Raw genomic sequence first — 16,637 nt, 5'->3', positions numbered from 1 at the left:
ATGTTTTGAGTGGAAAGATGGATGAACTTATGAAATTATTTGCTACTAAGAGTGTTTCATCTGATCCTAATGATATGCCTTTGTCTACTTTGATTGAGAATAATAATGAATCTATGGATGTGAATTTTGTTGGTAGGAATAATTTTGGTAACAACGCGTATGGAGGAAATTTCAACTCTAGGCCTTATCCTAGTAATCCCTCTAATAATTATGGTAATTCCTACAACAATTCTTATGGAAATTATAATAAGATGCCCTCTGATTTTTAATCTAATATTAAATAATTTATTTCTTCGCAAAAGAATTTTAATGCTATGATTGAAGAAAAATTGCTTAAGATTGATGATTTGGCTAGGAACGTTGATAGAATTTCTCTTGATGTTGATTCTTTAAAGATTAGATCTATTCCTCCTAAGCATGATATCAATGAGTCTCTCAAAGCCATGATAATTTCCATTGATGAGTGCAAGGAAAGAACCGCTAGGACGCGTGCTATGAAAGATGCCTTTATTAAAGCATGTTCTTCCAATTCCTATGAAAATAAAGATGAAGATCTAAAAGTTATTGATGTGTCCCCTATTAAATCTTTGTTTTGAAATATTAATCTTGATAATGATGGGACTGAATACGATCCAAAGTTACCTAGAAGGCGTTCTAAAAATTCGGAGTATTTAGATCTTGATGATGAAATTGATAAAAGTGGGATTACAAGAAATAAAACCCTAGATGATGCTAAACCCACTATATTGGATTTCAAGGAATTTAATTATGAAAATTGCTCTTTAATTGATTGTATTTCCTTGTTGCAATCCGTGCTAAATTCTCCTCATGCTTATAGTCAAAATAAAGCCTTTACCGAACATATCGTTGATGCCTTGATGCAACCTTATGAAGAAAAACTTGAGTTGAAAGTTTCTATCCCTAGAAAACTTTATGATGAGTGGGAACCTACTATTAAAATTAAAATTAAAGATTATGAGTTTTCTGTTTTGTGTGATTTGGGTGCTAGTGTCTCTACTATTCCCAAAACTTTGTGTGATTTGCTAGATTTCCGTGATTTTGATGATTGCTCTCTAAACTTGCATCTTGCAGATTCCACTATTAAGAAACCTACGGGAAGAATTAATGATGTTCTTATTGCTGCAAATAGGAATTATGTGCCCGTAGATTTTATTGTTCTTGATATAGATTGCAATCCTTCTTGCCCTATTATTCTCGGTAGACCTTTCCTTAGAACGGTTGGTGCAATTATTGATATGAAGGAAGGGAATATTAGATTTCAATTTCCATTAAAAAAGGGCATGGAACACTTCCCTAGAAAGAAAATAAAATTATCATATGAATCTATCATGAGAGCCACTTATGGATTGCCTACCAAAGATGGCAATACCTAGATCTATTCTTGCTTGTTATGCCTATCTAGGGGTGTTAAACGATAGCGCTTGTTGGGAGGCAACCCAATTTTATTTTTATTCCTTGCTTTTTTGCACCTGTTTAGTAATAAATAAATTATTTGGCCTCTTTTTTGGTTGTGTTTTTTGTGTTTAATTAGTGTTTGTGCCAAGCAATGTTAGGGATATCGCTTATCAGGAACTTATCGGTTGACCCATGATAAGGGGTAAATCGGCCAGTTTATCGGCATATCGGCCGATTTATCGTCATATCAGTTGATTTATTGGCCGATATATCTTATCGGTCAGACACCGGTAAGCGATAAATCGGCCGATTTATCGGAATATCGGAAGATATCTTGAACAGTGGTGCCAAGTAGAACCGTTGGGAAGACTTGGGGAAAGTCTTGTTGAACTTTCTGTGAAAAACAGAAACTTTAGCGCTCACGAGAACTGCTGTCATTTTTATTTGGAGAGTGGTATTTAGTTAATTACTTTTGCAGATGATTAATAGATAAATTCCTCACGTCCAGCAATTTATTTTAGAATTTTTGGGGTTCCAGATCTTGCGCTAGCTACAGATTACTACAGACTGTTCTGTTTTTGACAGATTCTGTTTTTCGAGTGTTGTTTGCTTATTTTGATGAATCTATGGCTAGTAAACTAGTTTATAAACCATAGAGAAGTTGGAATACAGTAGGTTTAACACCAATATAAATAAAGAATGAGTTCATTACAGTACCTTGAAGTGGTCTTTTGTTTTCTTTCGCTAACGGAGCTGACGAGATTTTCTACTTTAAGTTTTGTGTTGTGAAGTTTTCAAGTTTTTGGTAAAGATTTGATGGATTATGGAACAAGGAGTGGCAAGAGCCTAAGCTTGGGGATGCCCATGGCACCCCCAAGAAAATCTAAGGACACCTAAAATCCAAAGCTTGGGGATGCCCCGGAAGGTATCCCCTCTTCCGTCTACTTCTAGCGGTAACTTTACTTGGAGCTATATTTTTATTCACCACGTGATATGTGTTTTGCTTGGAGCGTCTTTTATGATTTGAGTCTTTGCTTGTTAGTCTACCCCAATCATCCTTGCTGTACACACCTTTTGAGAGAGCCATACATAATTTGGAATTTGATAGAATACTCTATGTGCTTCACTTATATCTTTTGAGTTTTATAGATTTGCTCTAGTGCTTCACTTATATCTTTTAGAGCACGGTTGTGGATTTGTTTTATAGAAACTATTGATCTCTCATGCTTCACTTAGATTATTTTGAGAGTCTTAATAGCACGGTAATTTGCTTAATAATAATATGCTTGGTATTCAAGATTTGTAAAACTTCCTTTTGAGTGCGTTGAATACTAAGAAAAAAATTGATGCTTGATAATTGTTTTGAGATATGAGGATGGTGATATTAGAGTCATGCTAGTTGAGTAGTTGTGAATTTGAGAAATGCTTGTGTTAAAGTTTGTGATTCCCGTAGCATGCACGTATGGTGAACCGTTATGTGATGAAGTCGGAGCATGATTTATTTATTGATTGTCTTCCTTATGAGTGGCGGTCGGGGACGAGCGATGGTATTTTCCTACCAATCTATCCCCCTAGGAGCATGCGCGTAATAATTTGCTTTGATAACTTCTAGATTTTTGCAATAAGTATATGAGTTCTTTATGACTAATGTTGAGTCCATGGATTATACGCACTTTCCTTCCTTCCACCATTGCTAGCCTCTCTAATACCGCGCACTTTTCGCCGGTATCATACACCCACCAAATACCTTCCTCAAAACAGCCACCATACCTACCTATCATGGCATTTCCATAGCCATTCCGAGTTATATTGCCATGCAACTTTCCACTGTTCCGTTCATTATGACACGCTCCATCATTGTCATATTGCTAGCATGATCATGTAGTTGACATCGTATTTGTGGCGAAGCCACCGTTCATAATTCTTTCATACATGTCACTCTTGATTCATTGCATATCCCGGTACACTGCCGGAGGCATTCATATAGAGTCATATTTTGTTCTAAGTATTGAGTTGTAATTGTTGAGTTGTAAGAAAAATAAAAAGTGTGATGATCATCATATTTAGAGAATTGTCCCAAGTGAGGAAAGGATGATGGAGACTATGATTCCCCCACAAGTTGGGATGAGACTCGGGACGAAAAAAAAGAGTCCATAAAAAAAGGCCCAAACAAAAAAAATGAGAGAAAAAGAGAGAAGGGACAATGTTACTATCCTTTTACCACACTTGTGCTTCAAAGTAGCACCATGATCTTCATGACAGAGAGTCTCTCATTCTGTCACTTTCATATACTAGTGAGAATTTTTCATTATAGAACTTGGCTTGTATATTCCAATGATGGGCTTCCTCAAAATGCCCTAGGTCTTCATGAAAAAGCGAGTTGGATGCACACCCACTTAGTTTCTTTTGTTGAGCTTTCATATACTTATAGCTCTAGTGCATCCGTTGCATGGCAATCCCTACTCACTCACATTGATATCTATTGATGGACATCTCCATAGCTCGTTGATATGACTATTTGATGTGAGACTATCTTCCCCTCTTTTTGTCTTCTCCACAACCACCATTCTATTCCACATATAGTGCTATATCCATGGCTCACGCTCATGTATTGCGTGAAGATCGAAAAAGTTTTGAAAATGTCAAAAGTATGAAACAATTGCTTGGCTTGTCATCGGGGTTGTGCATGATTTAAATACTTTGTGTGGTGAAGATAGAGCATAGCCAGACTATACGATTTTGTAGAGATAGCTTTCTTTGGCCATGTTATTTTGAGAAGACATAATTGCTTTGTTAGTATGCTTGAAGTATTATTATTTTTATGTCAACATGAACTTTTGTCTTGAATCTTTTGAATCTGAATATTCATACCACAATTAAGAAGATTTACATTGAAATTATGCCAAGTAGCACTTCACATCAAAATTTTTATTTTTATCATTTACCTACTCGAGGACGAGCAGGAATTAAGCTTGGCGATGCTTGATACGTCTCCAACGTATCTATAATTTTTGATTGCTCCATGCTATATTACCTACTGTTTTGGACTATATTGGGCTTTATTTTCCACTTTTATATTATTTTCGGGACTAACCTATTAACCGAAGGCCCAGCCCAGAATTGCAGTTTTTTGCCTATTTCAGTGTTTCGGAGAAACATAATATCAAATGGAGTCCAAACGGAATGAAACCATCGGGAACGCGATTTTCTCATCAGATAAGACCCAGGAGACTTGGACCCTCAGTCAAGAAAGCCACGAGGCGGTCACAAGGGTGGAGGGTGTCCCCCTCTAGGGCGCGCCCCCTGCCTCGTGGGCCCCTCGAAGCTCCACCGATGTACTCCTTCCTCCTATATATACCCAGGTACCCCCAAACGATCAGATACGGAGCCAAAAACCTAATTCCACCGCCGCAACTTTCTGTATCCATGAGATCCCATCTTGGGGCCTGTTCCAGAGCTCCGCCAGAGGGGACATCGATCATGGAGGGCTTCTACATCATCATCCAAGCCCCTCTGATGAAGTGTGAGTAGTTTACTTCAGACCTATGGGTCCATAGTTAGTAGCTAGATGGCTTCTTCTCTCTTTTTGGATCTCAATACAATGTTCCCCCCCTCTCTCGTGGAGATCTATTCGATGTAATCTTCTTTTTGCGGTGTGTTTGTTGAGACCGATGAATTGTGTGTTTATGATCCAGTCTATCTATGAATAATATTTGAATCTTCTCTGAATTCTTTTATGTATGATTGGTTATCTTTGCAAGTCTCTTCGAAATATCAGTTTGGTTTGGCATACTAGATTGGTTTTTCTTGCCATGGGAGAAGTGTTTAGCTTTGGGTTCGATCTTGCGGTGTCCTTTCCAAGTGACAGAAGGGGCAGCAAGGCACGTATTGTATTGTTGGCATCGAGGATAACAAGATGGGGTTTTTATCATATTGCATGAAACTATCCCTCTACATCATGTCATCTTGCTTAAGGCGTTACTCTGATTTTAACTTAATACTCTAGATGCATGCTAGATAGCGGTTGATGAGTGGAGTAATAGTAGTAGATGCAGGCAGGAGTCGGTCTACTTGTCTCGGACGTGATGCCTATATACATGATCATACCTAGATATTCTCATAACTATGCTCAATTCTGTCAATTGCTCAACAGTAATTTGTTCACCCACCGTGAAATCTATGGCCCCCGAGTCTCTTTCTCATCATATCAATCTCTATCACTTTATTATTGCTTTGCTTTTTACTTTGCCCTTTTAATTTTTACTTTGCATCTCTATACCAGAAATACCAAAAATATTATCTATCATCTCTATCAGATCTCACTTTCGTAAGTGACCGTGAAGGGATTGACAACCCCTAAGCGCGTTGGTTGCGTTGAGCTATTGTTTTTGTGTAGGTACGAGGGACTCGCGCGTAGCCTCCTACTGGATTGATTCCGAGGGAAATACTTATGCTACTTTGCTGCATCATCCTCTCCTCTTCGGGGAAATCCAACGCAGTGCTCAAGAGGTAGCAATCATCTGATTGCTTTTTGTACTGATATTGAGAATTACAATATCTACTATCAAACTCCTCAACATTATGGTCAATACGTGCCACTAGTTCACGTGTTGAACCACGATAACTACCATGGAGATACCATGGTAAGATTTTTTACTATCACGACATCCGTGCATCTTTTGCGTACTTCTAAAACTAGTACATCATTGCTAACTATGAAGTTATTACTATGTTTTTCAATAGAGAATCCCGATGGATTGTGTGCCTCATTTGATGTATCAGAAAGGTAGCCTTGATGTTTTGAACATACATCCAGGTCATCCTACGAATCTGAATCGTCCATACCGGATTTCTAAAAGAAGTGGAGACATGCTAATCAAAGAATGGAAAAAATGTATGGACAGTCGTAAGGAGGTTCTTGAAAGCAAAAGGAAGCGAAGCGCAAGAATTGGAGACAGGATCTATATTGTTTTATGCTATTTTACCTTAAAGAGGGTACTTAGGTCCTATCTAATACTGATGATCATGTGCTAAGAACAATTAAGTAGGGTTGGTTCGATGACTATGAGGATGATGATCGTATGACTTGTTACTAATAACGAGTAGAAGTTGTATGATGATGATTAGTAGGACTTGTTATTATGATGATGCATGATGCGAGCATGAAGAGTTATTATATATATCAGTGAGTGAAACGAACATGGATTGGATTGAAGTGAAGGCAACATGCATGTGGTGCATGTCGAAAGTAGTACAATCCAAACTTGATCAAGTTAGGACTAGTATTACTTTCGACATGCACCACATATTGCGTTCACTTCAATCTAAGCCATGTTTAGGCATAGCAGTAGCGTTGGTAAACCAAGCACGGAGATAAGAGAGGACACTTATCTCCATTAGCTAGCTAACAACCTAAATTAACCTCAGCTCTTGCTAGCTGCTGACGCGTGGATGTCTTTTGGTCCCGGTTGGTCCCACTAACCGAGACCAAAGGCCCTTCTGCCTGGGCTCGCCGCAGCGGCCCATCAGTCCCGGTTCGTGTAAGAACCGGCACTAAAGGCCTAGGGCATTAGTAACGACCCTTTAGTCCCGGTTCGTTCGTCAACCGGGACAGATGGGCCTTACGAACCGGGACAAATGGCCCTTTTTCTACTAGTGTATATGCATCAATACAACAGTAGTAGACTCCGTATGACTATAATTAACTAGCCGATCTGCAACCCATGAGTGCTTTGGTTTTCACTATGAGATGTCTATAAACGGAACATGCCAACATATTCCTAGAAAGAATAAATAGTGCCCCAAAGGAGTCTGACTAGATCAGGGTGGGCTTGATCGTGTGATATAAGGCCTGATACCAATTGATAGGCAAAGGTGGCAGGATCCTTTTCTTTTTGACGTGCAAGAAACAAATACAGAGTGACCCAGTATATAAGCGATGCTAGGCCGGAAAACCACAATAACAACAAAGAAAAGAAAAGAAAAGAACCGCCAACGACAATCAAAGCAGACCACCAACTCCTAACATCGCCTCTGCCCCAGAGATCGAGAGCAAGATCTTCAGAAACACGTTCAAGAAGGCGAATGACGGCCAAGGACATCGCCATTAGTGGCATCGATCCCGGTCGAACACAAAGCTTTCGCCCAGCCCTGCGCTCCACCGCCCCACCGAACCATGCCAGTGATTCGGCCAAGCCAACAGCCTCCAATGTCCATTCCACCACAACCGGTCATGGCCCATTGTAAGCAAGTACTCTTCCAAAATGCCTCCATGGAGGAGGACACCCATGGGCGCCAAAATCACCAGCAATGACCCCTGTCAAAGAACAAAAGCTTTCGCCCAAAGCCTTATGCCTCGCCACCTCTCACCTAGGGTGGGCACCAGGCCGCTGTGAACCTTACTATACCAAATCGCGGCTCCGCTGGCATTCAGCAGTGGCAAGCATGACCAGAATGAACAGAAGGACGCAATGGCCTCCACATCGCCATGGTGGATTGCATACATCGATGCTGGCACCACCACCATCACCACAACAACGAGGGCTCCCACAAGCCACATAGCCGCCTATATGCCAACAGCAACACACAGCTGCGGCATCACCGAGGCCAATCATGTTGTATGGTGCATGCCCGGCCACAACGCAAGCCACAACCAAAGCATACCGTGACACCAACTTGCCATGATCGGAACCACAAACGAGTGACAACAGAGAGGACGCTCGTTTGCCAAAGCTTACTCCGGCCGCAGCCCATTCTGGCAAATATCGGGCCATCCGTGACCCAAATCAAGCCGCCACCACCACCGTGTGCGCGCCGTGCCACGCTGCCACACCCAACAGAATGCCTCCATGCCGCAAGCGCAGGAGCACAACCGCGTGACATAAGACCTCGAACGCAAACGCTAGAGCAGGAAAATCGGGTTTCCATGATCTTGGCCAAAGAGCCATCGCGTGCGCAGCCACAACGACCGCCGAGCACCGATGCCTCCTTGGCATTCCTCCACGCAACCAGCACGACGCCTAGATTAGCACCGCACAACCCGCCACTAGTTGACGCCTCGCCGCATAGCCCACCGCAAGCGAGCCTCCATTGAGCGGAGGAACAAGGCCCGCCGCCGCTGGCTCCCTCCCGGCTTTTCTTGGAGGGGAGCTGCCGGCGGCAGCGAGGGAGAGGGCGGGGAGGAGGGGAGGGAAGGTAGATGCACCGCCGCCACCCGTGTCGCCATGGGGAGGGAGCAACGCGGGGGCAGTTTTCTAATCAATTCCAATATGTGTCTCTTGTGGGACGATCTTTCATTGAGATGATAAATATCGATTGACAATCCGATTACAACATGCAACCACGTTGCTACTTAGAAATCAGCAAACTAATTTCCTAGAGGTTAATGGCGATCCCATAAAAAAAGATTAGCATAACACCGAAGATCTGTTCCTAGAAGCCAGCGAAGAACGAGAAAGAATATGATCAAAGCAATATGAATATTGCAGATATAGATGAAGTATTCATAAAAGTGGGGTTCCGATAGTATTCTTGTCCAGTTCGTTGGACACAATCGAAGTACCTCGCAATGGCTAACTTTTAACTAAATAAAACCCAAGAAAGACACTAGGGAATTGATCTACTTATCTAGGACTAAGGCATGACGACCAAGGGGATGGACATACTTCCAAGGCAGTGAAAACCAACTGTAGGTCATGCAAGACCCTTGGGCCCAAGTAAAGGTGACACATCACCATTTGATTTGTAGTTTGAATTGGATTCTGGATCAACATCAGATTGTTTCGCTGATATCTACGTGCTCGGGACGAATTTGAAGGTGAATCTAATGGGGTTGGAAAGTTCACAAGATAAGTTGTCCAACAAAATAAGATTCACCTAATTCAGAGTTCGAATGAAAAAGTTACAGGCATTTGAAGTCAGATATGTGTGTGTAGTTTGAAACTGAGTCCATAACACATAGAACTTGAACTGTAACTTCTTTATTACAACACATGGTTTATAGAAGTGCTCAATAATCCTCCAAATAGACATGAAGTAAAAAAAGGTGAAGTATTTTGCCCTTGATAACATAAATTAATTATTGCATAATTTTTGTTAGAATTCGCCTAAAAATACACATATATGCTATAATTTTTGTCATATCCAAGGTAGCCATGTCGATTTCCACATATATGCTAAAAATTTCTTCACTGGCCATGAAGCTCGTCGGATCAACCATGTAGAACTCCTGGACCGAGGCCGGATGCCACGTGCATGACGGTGCCATGGCTCGTTGTAGGCTGTCTGCAAACTTGCACATCTCCTCGTCCTTTTCCGCGTGTTCCTCGGCTGCGTCCTCCAGGATGTCGGTGAGATCTTCGATGTTGGCAATCAGATGGGTGGTGGGTGGGTGAAAAAATTTGATTACTTGTTGCTGCTTGGCACGGCACGACGCCATGCCTTGAAGAATCAACTTGCTGCAGGAGAGATGTCGCGCTAGCATTCGGGGTGTTGCAAGCTTGATTCGTCATAGTTTGTGGCCCAACAAGATTCTGAGATAAAAACCTTTTATGGCGCATCATGACTGTGTGTGATCATGCACATTATGACCATAGAACACCGACCAAGTCAGCCATAGGAATCTTGTTATGAGAATGAGGGAAAGAAAATTTACATAGCTCTGTCGAACCCAAGCAGGGATGAACATCGTCTTTTGATTTTTTTTCAAGTGCATCGATAGATCGAAGACTCCACGGGGCATGAACAACTTTATGATCACCTTGTGGAGCACTTGTGGGAGCTACATGGGTGTTGAACTTCCTCATGTTTACTTCGAAAGCATTTTGACCATTTATTATGTGTGAGTTTAAATTTCCATACTTGTAGATTTGAAATTAGGATGAATGATACTCCCTCCTTCCCATTGTGTAGGGTGTGTAAGCTGGCTTCTCGCAAATTATTGCCATGGTTACAAAAAGTTTCTTCCACTTTTTTTATAAATGGAATATATTAATATCGCGAAGATACCAATTATATCCTGCCTCTCCACAAACAAGATATTGAAATACATCAAGGATGCACACAACTACGAACAAAAATTAAAAAAATTCACCCTGGAGAGTCCGAGACCCCAAAAAACAATGCCTTCGCAATGACCATTGCCATGTACAACCAATGGAAGCCAAACCTTGGGATTTCACCCTGGAGATCATGGCTCGGAACTCGAGAAGCACCGCCAAAAATGTTGTTCACCTATGTTGCCGCCCCCTCTTTCCAAGGCCACCACTGCAAATGCTCAACACCGGACACACAGGAAAATGCCGCTAGTCTTCAGCACAACCAAAACTCCTATCCGCTATTACAAGTCTCCGATCGCAGCCACCGTGACTTTCTTCACCACATGTTCCATGGCACCGACAAGGCAGCGAAGCTTCGCGCCACACCCTCATAAAGCCTCTCTGGCTGAAGATGAGGGCGCTCCCAACCGGATCAATTCCGATCTAGATATCAAGTGATGCAATCGCCAAAAGCTGTCCAGATCGAGGAGGCCGGCATGAAGCAGATCGAAGTTATGGAGCTTGAAGAATAGTAGGGCCAACCACCTCGGGGCTCGCCTGGATCCCGATGGCCGGATCTGGGCAGTGTCACGCTTGACATCCTCCCCCGATGCAGCCCCAAATGACCACGACGCCGGTAGCCACTGCCACACCCATGTGAGGACGTGAGGTCTGCCACCAGTCGCCGGGATCCTAAGGCCCAATGCGCACCGTTGCACCTCCCAACCTGCTGCCCTACAGGAAGGAAGCCGCCGTGGGAGAGAGCCTGGCCTCCGCTATCGGCCGCGGGGGCTTCACCCAGTGGCGGCGCAGCGTGAGGAGGGGAAAGAGCGGCGCTGGTGTGTGGATTGCTGGCCGCGCCCGAGTTGCCTTGGGCTGGGTGACGTGGGAAGAGCCTTTTTTCGCGGAGGGGTCGAGCCGATCGATTGGTTATGATGCGTTCTTCTTCCATGATATCCTTTACAAACATGGTTGGCTAATCCACCATTAGCAATGGTTAGTTTAGTCTGACCATCCAAGAGAGAATATCAGGGGCTCAGTGCTAACACGCCTTAGATGTTTAGAAGTTTTGAGAAAGGTTAGGCGCCTAAGATTTTGGGAAGAAGGGAGTATGTGTTGAAGATAAAAATATTTTTTATGGTGAAAATGTATGCATTAGTGTAAAGAGTAACAGGAATTATAAGATCGAATTTACAGCTGCACACCATTCAAATCCAATAACTTTATTGGACAGACCCCTAAACGTACTTAAAGGTAATAGGAAGAGGTTTTTGAGGGAACTATTGAACGTGGATGTTGTCATCTACAATGAGGTTTTCATGATATTTCATTATTCATCTCCATTCAAGGCTCTTGAACGTGGATGTCGTCATCTCCGACAAACCTTCTCCAGAACCAGTGTCCCTTCCAGACGAGCACCATCTCCTCGATAGGGACGTTCTTGGTCTCCGGCAGGAAGAGCGCCACGAAGACGGTCATGACCACCCCCCATCCGGCGAAGAAGTAGAAGAGCCCGAATTTCATGTGGCAGAGCATCGTGAGGAAGGCTTGCGCGATGACGAAGGTGAAGAGCATGTTCACCGATACGTTGATGCTCTGCGCCGCCGACCGGATCTCCAGCGGGAAGATCTCGCTCGGCACCAGCCACCCCAGCGCACCCCACGACCACACGAAGCCCGCCACGTACAAGCAGATGAAGAGCACCACCGCCGCCGCGTAGCCTTTGGGCATCTCTCCAACGCCGCTTGTCCCGAACCTTGCCGCGATCAGCGTCCCCACCGCGAGCTGAGACACTAGCATCTGCGCGCCACCCTGCAGGAACAACTTCCGCCGCCCCAGCCTGTCGACGATGAGCATTGTCACCAGCGAGCCAAGCACGAGGACGCCGCCTGTCATAACTGACGACACGAGCGATGCGTCCCCTTTAAAACCGAGCGTCTCAAAAAGCACGGGTGCGTAGAAGTTGATGACGTTGATGCCAGAGAGCTGCTGGAAGAAGGGGATGAGCACGGCCATGGTGAGCTGCGCACGGTACTTGCGCAACACAATGTTGCGCCATGGATGTTGCACTAGCTTTGACACCTCCCTTGCTGCCACCAGGTCCGCGTACTCATCACCGATGTCGTCGGTGCCGCGAATACGGCGTAGCATCCGACGGGACGCCTCTGGGTGGCCTCGCTCCATCAATGAGTTGGGGGTGTCAGGGAGGAAGAGTGAGCCGAGCGTGATGACCGCCGCTGGCACAGCCGCGAGCCCTAGGCTGAAGCGCCAACCATGGCCGCCTTTGATCTTGTTGGTACCGTAGTTGATGAGCTCTGCTGTCAGGATGCCGGTGGTGATCATGAGGTTGAAACCAGTGCCGAGCATGCCACGAAGACGCGCTGGTGCCATCTCCGACATGTACAACGGCACAGACTGCATGCATGCGTATCAAAGTAATCATTCAATTGTACTTTTACACACTTGATTCATCATGTGTACTCACAATATGCCCGAAATTATGTGGCGTGCACATAATATTGGATGATTTTGACTCACCATCAATATACTTTCATACTTGCTTGCACAACTATCGATTTATTTCTGCACATAGTAATGCAGTGGGATAGACATGGACGAGATACTACAAGACAGCACCTAGCACCACCTCAGTTCATGCTTTTCTTTTATACTATTTTTTACTACTTAAAAAATTGTCAATGGGACTTGATGTTTAGTTGGTTTTCAATCCATATATCTTCCCCGTTGGTCCATGCATATCCTAAACAAATGAAACAAAGAAATGAATGTGCCCCATATACGTCTCATTCTCTTCCCATTTCGTGTACGTACCTGTTGGTGCAACTGTTAATGTAATTAATCAATAACTACTCTATGCATATCAGAATATAAGACGTTTTTGGACACTATCATAGTGTTAAAAAACTTCTTATATTAAGTTACAGAGGTAGTAAGACACAAACGAGTGACGCAGAACGACAAAGCAGTCAAGCTCTTTGAAATTCCTGGCTTCAACTTGGGCGATATATATTTGCATGTGGCGGCATTTTGATGTGACCTTGAGGGCAACATATATTTGCATACGGAACTGTGATGTGACCTTCATGGCGACATATATTTGCATACGGAACTGTGATGTGACCTTGATGGCGATATAGATAAATATATTTGCACACGCGCACATCTCATCTCATGCAAAAAAGTCATTGGAGTGAACAACCTCGTACCTGATTGGCGAAGCCAATGCCGACTCCGAGCAATGTGCGTCCAACGATGAGCATGGCAATGTTCTGCGCGGCGCCGTTCAGGGCCGCTCCCACGAGAAAGGCGAAGCCGCCGGCAAACATGGACCACCTGCGGCCTAGGACGCGGGTGACGGTGGATGCAAAGAAGGAGGCGATGAGGGCGGCGAGGTAGAGGGAGGAGGTGAAGGCCTGTAGCAGCTGGTTGTCGTACCGGCAGTACTGGTTGCTCTTGCTCGCCTCCTGCTTCTTCCAATACACCTCTGGGAAGAACTTCAAGAGGAAGGGGTCCATGGAAGTGACGCCGCCTGAGATGCCGATGTCATACCCGAAGATGAGGCCGCCCGTGGAGGCGACGACGCAGGTGAAGACGACATACAGAGTGAGCTTGCCAGGGTATGGCTTTCCACCGGCCGTGTTCATCATGACGCCGCCGGCCATGGTTGATCGAAGCTAGGGATGGTAGGATGGACGAATACTTGCTAGCTCACTATTAAGGTTGGAAATATATGATGCTAGCATGCCACCGAGAAGAGGAGCGCAGCTCAATCTGCTTATATCAAGGACGAAGCCTATAAAATTGTGCTCCTCGAGAATGGGCTGGGCTACGTACTCCAACCTGGCTTAGGCCGAGTTCGGTTTTTGGGATTAAATCCCAACAGTGAACTAAGCCCTGGAGGGATTGGTGGATCCCCTGTCCAATTGTTGGATTTAGAGCGACAGTTACTTATTTTATGTTGACCTAGATCGCATCGAAATAACTCCAGCCCCCACCATCGCCACGGAAACTTTTTCGTCCCCTCTCCTCCTGCCGCCGTCTTGGCACTGAGAGGTGGGGCCCCTCGGATCTTCAAGAGTAAACTACTATTGCTTTTCTATTTGGTGGTTCCATGAAGCTAGAGAGTTTATATTGAGCCTTTTATCTCTCAAGGCTTCCAGTATTTCTGGATGGGTGACTCAATGGGCTTTCAAAAACCTTTTTTCCGTAATGTTCTTACTGGTGAAGAAGTCTTGGGAGTATTTCGTCTAGCAGAGATTGACACCACAGAGAAGTTGTTTCCAAGAGATTTCAATATTTTTTTAGTCATAAGAGTTACTTCGTATTTTTGGATCTTAGATCTAAATCTATGTAACTGTAATATTTATGAGTAGTATGAATAAAATTACAGGTGTTTGTCAAATTTTTTTTATTCAAACCCCTGTTTGTTGAAACAGGCTTTCACGCACTTTCTATATTAATAAAGTTACAAGGCCAAATGATACATGACATCCATGAAACACTAAAAAGCTGATCAAACATAAAGGTATGAAAAAACAAGCTGAGAACGATAAAAACGCACACGCGTGCAGAACTAAATGCCTCATGCAAGTCGCTGAGAAAAAGAACATGAATCACTCTGTCACACAATCATGCCCGAGGGGACATAACACTCATCGGCGAAGCCCTCAAGAACACATGGCTTGAAGCAACGTGACACTGCGTCAGCCGAATCATACAAAGATTTTTACCTGAGTGTCGGAGGGCAAGGAGAGAATCAAGGTGACACCCCATGAGAGTGATACCGGAAGGTGTCGCCGCCACTGCCGCCGAGGCGTGGAGCTTTTGATGAACTTCCCCTACTCACAACATCATGGGAACAGGAGCACCATGACGGGCACCGAACCTAGCGGAGCATCGACTCTAGATGCGTATTTGGTTTGGCTTGTTCTACAGGACAACCCAGTACATTCCAAGAGGCAAGTAAAGATCCGAAGTGGAGAAAAGCTATGGAAGAGGAATTTGAAGCAGTTCGAAGGAACATAATTTGTCATCTAGTTCCTTCACCTAGAGGTAAAATTTTGATTGATTGCAAATGGGTGTTCAGAACACTAGTAGAAAACAGGGCTTTGGTCCAGGCCGGGTCAGCCCATTAGTCCCGGTTCAGTCCAGAACCGGGACCAATGTGGGCATTGGTCCCGGTTCGTGAGCCCAGGGGGCCGGCCGGGCCACGTGGGCCATTAGTCCCAGTTCATCTGGACCTTTTGGTCCCGGTTGGTGGGATGAACCGGGACCAATGGGCCTCGGTCCTGGCCCACCACCATTGGTCCCGGTTGGTGGCTTGAACCGGGACCAAAGGCTCCCCTTTAGTACCGGCTCATGTCACCAACCGGGACCAATGAGGTGCCTATATATACCCCTCGCTCGCGAGCAGAGCACCCCAGTGCTCTGTTTTTCTCTGGCCGAGGGGGAGAGGGCTTGGTGGTGCTCTAGCTCACCTCCTATGCACACAAGGTGTTCGATGGAATGCCCGAGCCACACTACTTAAGCTTTCTCCTCTCCAAGCTCGACCTCCAAGCTCCATTTTCCATAATATTTGTCTAGGTTTAGCGGTCCGTCACGCCCCGTCCCCGTCTTCACCGCCGTCGATCACCCGCGCCGAGCTCATCGCCGGCACCACCGTGGTGAGCCTCTTGTTCTTATCTTCTTTCTGAAAGGAAAAATATTCTTACTTGTATGTTTACATAGATACTTGTATTATTTTCTTACTTTTATTATTGCATCTTATATAGTGCGATGGTTTTGGTATCCGCACCCGTCGGCCCTCGTCCTGTCTATGATTCGGATGTGGTATATATATTATCTTTATAACTATTGGTTCATTTATTGTTTATGAAAATTATGCCGACCAACGTGACATAGATTTTATTTTATGTAGGATGTATGTGAATCGGAAATGCCAACCGACCCTATTGTCAAGACGTTAAATTTAGTTGAAGAAGAAAACAATTTGTTGAAGGAAAAAATAAAAAAAATTGAGGAGGAGAAGATGATATTGGAGTTGCATGTTGCGGATGTCGTCGATGATCACAAGATCAAGATGGATGCAATGCGCTTGAAGATTAGAAAGATTAGAAAATATGCCATTCATACCGAGGCTTGGTATCATTATGCCATTGGATCAAT

At 44.2% G+C, this 16,637-nt stretch overlaps 1 protein-coding gene across 1 annotated transcript; it reads right to left on the bottom strand.

Moving 5' to 3' along the window:
* Positions 1-11,795: 11,795 nt before the first annotated feature.
* Positions 11,796-14,134, bottom strand: LOC119273399 (sugar transport protein MST3-like). The gene is made up of 2 exons (XM_037554569.1): positions 13,679-14,134; positions 11,796-12,866 (listed from the first exon to the last, which is right to left on the bottom strand). The coding sequence occupies exons 1-2, from the start codon at positions 14,132-14,134 to the stop codon at positions 11,796-11,798; spliced, it is 1,527 nt and encodes a 508-aa protein (XP_037410466.1).
* Between the last annotated feature and the right edge of the window lie 2,503 nt (positions 14,135-16,637).

Source organism: Triticum dicoccoides, chromosome 3A, assembly GCF_002162155.2.
Source record: "Triticum dicoccoides isolate Atlit2015 ecotype Zavitan chromosome 3A, WEW_v2.0, whole genome shotgun sequence".
Lineage (NCBI taxonomy): Eukaryota > Viridiplantae > Streptophyta > Magnoliopsida > Poales > Poaceae > Triticum > Triticum dicoccoides.
Note: the sequence above shows the minus strand (reverse complement) of the source record. Positions and strands in the feature narration are given on the sequence as shown.